Source organism: Phalaenopsis equestris, unplaced genomic scaffold (assembly GCF_001263595.1).
Source record: "Phalaenopsis equestris unplaced genomic scaffold, ASM126359v1 Scaffold199349, whole genome shotgun sequence".
NCBI classification, from domain to species: domain Eukaryota; kingdom Viridiplantae; phylum Streptophyta; class Magnoliopsida; order Asparagales; family Orchidaceae; genus Phalaenopsis; species Phalaenopsis equestris.
In genome coordinates this window covers 89,158-97,417 of record NW_018219228.1, presented here as the reverse complement: position 1 = coordinate 97,417, position 8,260 = coordinate 89,158, and the positions used below count along the sequence as shown (strand labels likewise).

Genomic DNA, 8,260 nt, shown 5'->3' with positions numbered 1-8,260 from the left:
CTCTGGTAGCAGTGAAAGAACTTCAGGTTTTGTCATTGATAAGAATAGAGTGTTTGTTGTTTATGGCCACCTGTGGATGAGTTTACTGAATTCAAGTTAAAATCCTCTAGCTGCAAGAATCCCCAAAATGAAATTCCAGTCAATGGTGTCATAAGCTTTTTTAATATCTAATTTATAAATTAGATTTCCCCCTCTACTAATTTTATCTAAATCCAGAATGAGTTCTTGTGCCAGCAACACATTATCAGTAATGGATCTTCCTCTAATGCAGTCCTGTCTGGTTTGGGCAGATAATCCTGTCAAGATGAGGTTGGAGTCTTCTAACTATGATCTTGCTTATGAGTTTACTTATGACAGATGTGAGGCTGATAGGGCTGTAGTGTTCCCAAGTCTTCTGTAGATCACCTTTAGGGATTAACACAATAGAAGTGTCTCCAAAATAGCTAGGGAGATTGACCTCCCTGAAGAAGCTCCTGATTGCCTCAAATACCCCCTTCTTTATAATGTGCCAAGCTTTTTTGTATAAGTCAGCAGTAAAACCATCAGCGTTACCTGCTTTAGAGCTGTCAATTGTTTTTAAGGCATCCCAAATTTCCTCATCAGAAGGGGGTTCAGTGAGATTGAGTTGATTAGTGTAATTTAATTCTTCAAGAAAGTAGTCTTCATAGTCAATATTTAAATCAACTAAAGAGTTCAGTTGGGAACTGTAGTACTTAACAACATCCAAAGCAATAAATTCATTTTCATTAATCCATCTGCCCTCAGTGGAGTGTATGGTATTGCACTTCCTCTTGTAACTTATATAAGCATGGTAGAACTTTGTGTTTCTGTCACCTTCAGTAAAGATGTTAATATATGACTTTTGTTTGAGTAGCATATCTTGTATGACAATAGCATTAAGCAGATTAGTCTGGGCACTAAGCAAATCAGTCTCAATGGCAGTATTATTTTGAACAGCTGCCTCTAGTTTCTCAACTTCCTTGTCAGCAGATAAGGCGTTGGAAAAAACATTCTCAAAAGTCTCCCAACCCCATTTCCTCAAAGCTTTGCTTGTTTTTAGATGAAGAAGGCTGAGCTTGATGAAAGGTTAGTATGATCAATACCCATCCAATTAAAAGCAACACAGCTGATGAAAAGGGGGTGAGTGGACCACATATTAAGGTATCTGAAAGGGGGGTGATATGTGGTAGTGCTAGGGGAAGTAATGGATATAAGAAGTGGTCTATGATCAGAATAAGTGAAGATTAAGTCACTAATAAAGGTTAGGAGGTAGTGCTTATGCCAGTAGTCATTCACTAACACCCTGTCAAGTCTTTCCCACAGGAGACCCCTTTTCCAAGTGAATTTAGGACCCTAATCCCAAGTCAAACAATCCAGCTTGTTGAATTTGATCATTAAAAAAAGTCATTTTGGACAGATTGGGAGGTCTCCCCTCAGATTTCTCTATTGCAGTAGTGATAAAATTTAAATTTCCCCCTACCATCCAAGGAGAGTTCATGTTTGTGCTGATGAGATGTAATCCCTCCCAAAGCTCCTGTCTATCTACATTGAGACTTCCAGCATAAATAAGGGTTGCATACTCCAGATGGCCTTGAACTAGAAGTGAAAGATGTATGAACTGTGGATGGTCAATAAGTATGCTCCACTGTATTTCTTTCCTACAAAAGACCCAAACTTTATTATTCTTGTTAGCATAGTGAGAAAAACCATGGAATTTGTCAAACATTCTATGGGAGTTTTGCTGAACCATTAGTTCAAGTATAGAAAAACACCATAGTTTATATTTTTTGTTGAGATAAATCAGCCTTCTTAAAGACTGGGGATGGACAATGCCCCTTATGTTCCAACACAACATGTTAATCATTCGAGGGATTGAAATGGAGGGAAGGCTAAGATCTTGATCTGGTCCTTCCTCTAGAAGGAGGAGGTCCTCCCATCTTCAGAACACCTGTGCTCCCATTATTTCCATCTTTTAAATTCTGAACTTCTGATAGTACCTTTTTCTTCTTCTTAGATTTCTGTGTTTTCCATTCATCTTCCAATAGGAGTTTCATCTCAGCTATGTCTTTCTTATCAGGGACTTCTATGACTGGAGTATCTTTCTGGTTAATCTTCTTAGATGCCTCATCTACATTTAGTGGAACAGTTAAGGGAGTTATAATATTTATTTGGTTCTCCTCCTCCCTGAAGAATTTGGGGGATAATTTAGTCGGAGCTGTGGAGCCAAATGGAGTTATTGAGCTTCTACGTGTGTCCAACATATCCTCCAAATTCCCAATTGGAGAGGGTTCCACACAAACTGTAAGTTATGGGGGAGTAGGCTGATTAATCCTTTCCTGAGTTGATACATTCTTCTTTGGGGGAGGGTGAAGCCTGAAGAATCTGTCCTTGGTGTGTCCAAACATCTTACAGTGGTAACAATAATATGGTTTCTATTCTAAAACCACATTCTGCCCGAACTCCTCCTTATCAGTACCAATCGAGAGCCTTTTAATTTCAGGGAGGCTTACATCTCTTTTTATAAGAATTCTACCTAAAGAAGGTATAGCTTTGCTATATTTAGGAGCATCAACCTTTAGAGGTCTCCCTAATGCACTTGTAATATTGAATAGAGCATTGAAATTGAAGTATTGAATTGGGAGGCCAGGTAATTTAAACCATGGGGAACTATAGGAGGTTCTTTACTAGGATCAAAACCAGGGTCCAACTTCAAAATTTTCATGGTGCCTCAAATTTGAAGAGCTTGTTTTGCAAATAGTCTTGCATAGTCTTCCTCCCCTGAAAGTTGGATAAGAAGATGCCTACCATCTAGTATTCCAATCTGCCAATCTCCATTGAATTTTAAAGAAGCAAAGTAATTCCTGACTAATCCATCTATCATTGGATGCTTACAAAAGTTGTAGGAAGTACATATATTTGACTCTGTATCTAACCCAATGTGTATATATATAATCAATCCCTATACTTAAGATAAGGAATGGATAAATTGTCCCCATAAAGATCTAACCCAGTGTGTATATATATAATCAATCCCTATAATTAAGATAAGGAATGGATAAATTGTCCCCATAAAGAAGGAGAGATAAATGAGAAGAAGGTATAGTCGCTACAGCAATATCTTCAGTATCTTTCCCCCTTATTGCCAAACTATGTGCTGGAATGTTACCTTCCCTAAGGATATGCTGAAAATTCAATTCAACATTGATCAACATACTCTTGATCTTAGTATTACACCTAGCAACATTCCATGGGGCAGCTTCTTCCTGTTTCAGTATCCTGATACAACTGATGGAATCAGACTCTACCACAAATTTTATGATGTTGCATTGATTGGAAAGGTAGAGAGCCCAATAAATAGATATCATCTCAGTTTCAAGTGCATCATTAGCCCAAGTTGGAGAGGAAAAGTACAAAATGCACTTTCCTAGAGAGTTCCTAATGATTCCTCCCACACCAGCAGCCTCCTTATAGAAGCTCCCTGTATTGGCCTTCTTCAGCCACCCTTTAGGAGGGGGGTTCCAGAGGACCAAGAGGACCAAAGTTGTCTAGGAGGGGGGTTCCAGAGGACCAAAGTTGTCCTGGTCACTTTCAGATTTTCCCATTGGGCACCCGGAAAGAGAAAATATTGGGAAAGTTTTGATATTTTATAATCTTTTGCAAATATGAAGTACAATTCAAAACCACAACCATTCCCTTAGGTTTGATGTTGTCATACTTTAGTTGGTTTCTGCACATCCATATGAAACAGGAAACAACACAAGAAATGATTATTAATTTAGCATCCAACCAATCCTTCCAGCATCACAGAAAATATTGCCAGCTGACTTTTAGAGTATCAATGTTGAGATGCTTTAACATATCAAACCATACTCTTTGGGAGAAATTATATAAAAAGAACAAATGCTCCAGACTTTCTTCAGCTTTACTGCACAGCTAACCGCATGAGGGTCCCCTAAGCCCTTTCATCTTCAAAATATCATCACTAGGTAGTAAGGATTTCCGCAGTCTCCAGCAGAAAGAAGACATGGAAGGTGTTAACCACTTTCCCCAAATCATTTTCCCCCACTTGACAGGTTGCCATTTATATAGTTGTTGGAAAACATAAGCAGACATTTTTTGTGAGGAAGCCTGTCTAGTAAAGATTCTATCTTTCTGTGCAGGATTGATTTTTGTTTTCTTAACCCAATACATTTGCGCTTCAACTAGGATGGTAGCCAACAGATTCCAATTCCATTGATTATCAGTCCAGAATTCCTTCAACTTTGTCACTGAGTTTGAAATGGAGGTGTGTAGTCTCTCCCAATTCCAAACCTAATTATCAAGCCAGAAATTTACTTGTCCTTCTCCAAGCTCCCAAATAAATAGATCCTCAACTTGATGTCTGTCCTCTAAAAGTAGTCCACAGGCTGGAATCACCCACTTTCTTCTTAGCCAGGATTGGATGTACTGTCCTGCAGTACTTTCCCTTCATAAACATTGCCCAGAGACAATCTTGTGCTCTAAAATTTATCCATAGTTCTTATCCATAGTTCACAAAGATTGATGACACTGAGCTGTTGAAAATCTTTAAAGCCTAAACCTCCTGTATGTAAAGGCTTACACAATTTTTGCCAAGCTAACCAATGGAATTTTTTCTTCTGTCCAGCCCACAGAAATTTGTTAAAAATTCTGCCAGGCCTTATTTAAGATGCTTTTAAGGAGGGTGATCCTACCTCCATTAGAGAGGAAGTAATTAGTCAAACATTGCAGCTGTTTTTGAATTTGATCAATAACACCATTGAATTGAATTTTCTTGGTTCTCCCTTTGATTAATTGATTGGACACCAAGATAGTTGATTGGTAGGGAAGCCTTGCTGAAACCAGTGTGCTGTGCAATCCATTGCTTAATCTGTGGAAGAGTGTGTGAGCTACTAAAAATTTGACATTTTTGTTTGTTAAGATGCATACCAGATGTTTTTTGGAAGTGTATAAGTCCTTGATAAAGAGCCTTCACAGCAGTCTTGGTAGCCTTTGAGAAAATTATAATATCATCCGATATGGAAATACATAGGAATTGGGTGGTATGTATGGAAATGCCCCTTAAATTAGGCTAAATGAGGAGATGAGGCAAACATTTGATTTGGAAGCCTAGAAAGATAATCCATAGCAAGATAAAATATAGTTGGTGACAAAGGATCTCCTTGTTTAATACCCCCAGAGGCATTGAAGAAACCTTGGCTTTTGTCATTAATTAACATAGAGTGGTTGTTACAACAAAGTAATCTTCTTATCAGATTGATAAAGGCCTCAGAGAAACCCCTAGCAGTTAAGGTATCCAAGATAAATTTCCAATTAATAGTATCATATGCCTTATGAATATCTAATTTCAGAATGAGGTTCCTGCCTCTACATTGTTTATCAAGGTCCAGTAACAGCTCTTGTGCCAAAAGAATGTTATCAGAGATTTGTCTTCCTTCCATAAATGGATCTTGAGTATTGCTGACGAGCTGCTGGCGGTGAGGTTGAAGCTTGTTGCTAATTATCTTGCTGATTACTTTAGAAATGACATTTGTTAGACTGATAGGTCTGAAGTCTCTCCACCCCACCCTGTTGGAGTTTTTGGGAATCAAAGTTATAGTGGAAGCTGTAAAGTATCAAGGGGGATCAATAAAGCTTTGCACAATTTGCACAACATCAACAAACTCCCCACTGATGATATGCCAAGTAGTCTTATAAAATTTTGCTGTGAAGCCATCAGGGCCAGCCACCTTATGGTCATCCATAGAGTCCAATGCAGCTTTAATTTCTCCTTCCATTGGAATAGGATTAGATCCAAACTTTGTACATAATCATTGCAATCAGAGAAAAGTTCCATCTTGATTTAAGCTCTATCAGTAGACTAATCCTTAAAGATATTTTGAAAATATTTAACAGCATCATGGGAAATATTATCAGCATCAGCCACTAACATACCGCAGAATCCTGTATGGATAGAATAATGTTATCTTACCTTCTAAAGTTAATAAAAGCATGGTAATAGCTTGTATTTTTATCTCCTTCAATAAATCTGGTGACAGCAACCTTTGGTTTCAGAAAACATTCTATATAGTTGATTTGCATTAACAGTTCTTCACTAGCTTTATGAAGGTCAGCTTCAGAATTCAACCCCATTTGAAAATTCTTATCCATGTTAATAACTTTACTTTGGGCATTAATCAAGTTCTCATGTATTTTGTCAATAGTGTCCCAATTCCACTTTTTTCAGATGTGCTGCCACTTTCTTCTGGAGATTCCAAAGTTTAATCCATGGATTAGAGTTACCTTCAGCCCTCCAAACCTTATCAACTTCTTCAAAAAATTGACGATGTAGAGTCCACATGTTTTGGAATCTGAATGGAGCTTTGTTTGGCTTTTCAACATTTTTGATAGTACACAGAAGAGGCATGTGTTCAGAACCTACCATAGCCAAATGAGTAATGATAGTGAAGGGGAAGGTTTGAACCCATTTAGAGTTACCTAGCATTCTATCCAGCTCCCACATAGCACCGCTCCTCCAAGTGAAATCTGGACCTTAATACCCCAAATCAAACAAATCAACCTCAGAAAAAAAAAATCATTGAATCTATTCATTGCAGAAACAGTAGGTGGTCTACCACCTCTTCTTTCACTAAGAGAGAAAATACAGTTTAAGTCACGCTTCAAAATCCAAAAGGAGTTTACAGATTGTCCAATGTGAGTTAACTCATTCCATAAGGTGGCTTGATTATTAGCAAGACTACTGGCATAAATGAAGGTGGCATAGCCAACTTGAGCTCCAATATAGAATTGGATGTGAATAAACTGAGAATGATTTAACAAAACAGACCATTGAAGTTCAACTCTACTGAAGAGCCAAACTTTGCTGTTAGAATTAGAGAAATGATCAAATTTAGGGAACTTCTTCTGAATTTTTTGGGAATTTTTAGTAACCAAAGGTTCTAGAATGGCAAAACGCCACACTTTATGAACTCTCACTAGATTTTTTAATCTCTTGAGAGAAAAGGGGTGAGCAATACCCCTAATATTCCAAATAAGGAACTTTATCATTGAGAGGTCCACCCTTTCCCTCTAGTCCTTGAATGGTGATCTACTATAGGTGGGCCCTCTATAGGCTGTTTAAAATCTAACTTGCCTTTTTTCTTCTTGTTGCTTCTTTGAACTTGCCAATCTTCAGTTAAGACATCTGTTAAACTGTTAATTGTCTGGTCTTCAACCCTAATTGGGTTAATACTAATTAAGCTGTCATCTTGTATTACATTTCCCTTCAAATTTTTGTTAATACATATAGCTTCCTCCTACTCCCCAGCAATACTATTGGGCATAACCCCAATTGTATTTTCAACATCAACAATAGTAGCAACAACAGCCACTTCCATTCCATTTGTGTCTACTGGCCTAGAAGTGTCAATTATGTCCCTAGAAGCTCTTCTTCTAGGTGGAGGATGAGGTCTATAGCACCTTTCCACATTATGTCCAAACATTTTACAATGTTGGCAATATACTGGTTTCAGTTCCACTATTATTTTCACTATTAACTATTATTTTCTGCCAAAATCCTTCTTCAGTAGTTCTAATCCACACCCTTTCTATATCAGGCAGGGTAATGTCCCTCTCTATGAATACTCTAGCAGCAGCAGGTCTAGCCAAATTAAAAGTAGGAGCATCAATTTTCAGGAGGCAACCAAGCACTCTACTGATGCTGAATAGTACATTTTGTTGGAAATACTAAATTGGTAGGTTGAGGAATTTGAACCACATTAGAACTACAGGAGGTTACTTTGTGGGATCAAACTCAGGTGTCCACTTCAACAGCTTCATTGGAACTCCATTAAATCAGAGTTTGTTTTGCAAATACCCTTGCATAATCCTCTTCATTAAATAAAGATATTAAAAGGTGCCTACCATCTACTAAACCCAGCCTCCAAGCACCAGTCAATTTCTAATCCACAAACAATTTCCTTACCAAATCCATTTTAGGGTGGCTATACTGAAATTTGCCAACCAGACTAAACTTTACTATTTCATTGAGCTCATTAGTTTCCTTAGGAGAGAAGATGATGTCAGGTTCCCCTTCCTTTAAACCTAAGGGATGGAAAATAGGGCAAACCCCCCTCCTAGCAGCAACATCATGAAGACATTGAGGGAAGACCAAATGATCAAAGGATTTAGGTACTTTAAAGCCACTGCCAACAACTTCAGCAAAAGTAGTGTTGGTCCATTAGGCATTGGTATCCACATCAAT

The 8,260-nt window shown here is 37.9% G+C and overlaps 1 protein-coding gene across 1 annotated transcript; it reads right to left on the bottom strand.

The window, feature by feature from the left end:
* Window positions 1-262: 262 nt before the first annotated feature.
* Window positions 263-6,442, bottom strand: LOC110035719. Its single transcript, XM_020739997.1, has 3 exons — window positions 6,301-6,442; window positions 1,998-2,128; window positions 263-1,075 (listed from the first exon to the last, which is right to left on the bottom strand). The coding sequence occupies exons 1-3, from the start codon at window positions 6,440-6,442 to the stop codon at window positions 263-265; spliced, it is 1,086 nt and encodes a 361-aa protein (XP_020595656.1).
* Between the last annotated feature and the right edge of the window lie 1,818 nt (window positions 6,443-8,260).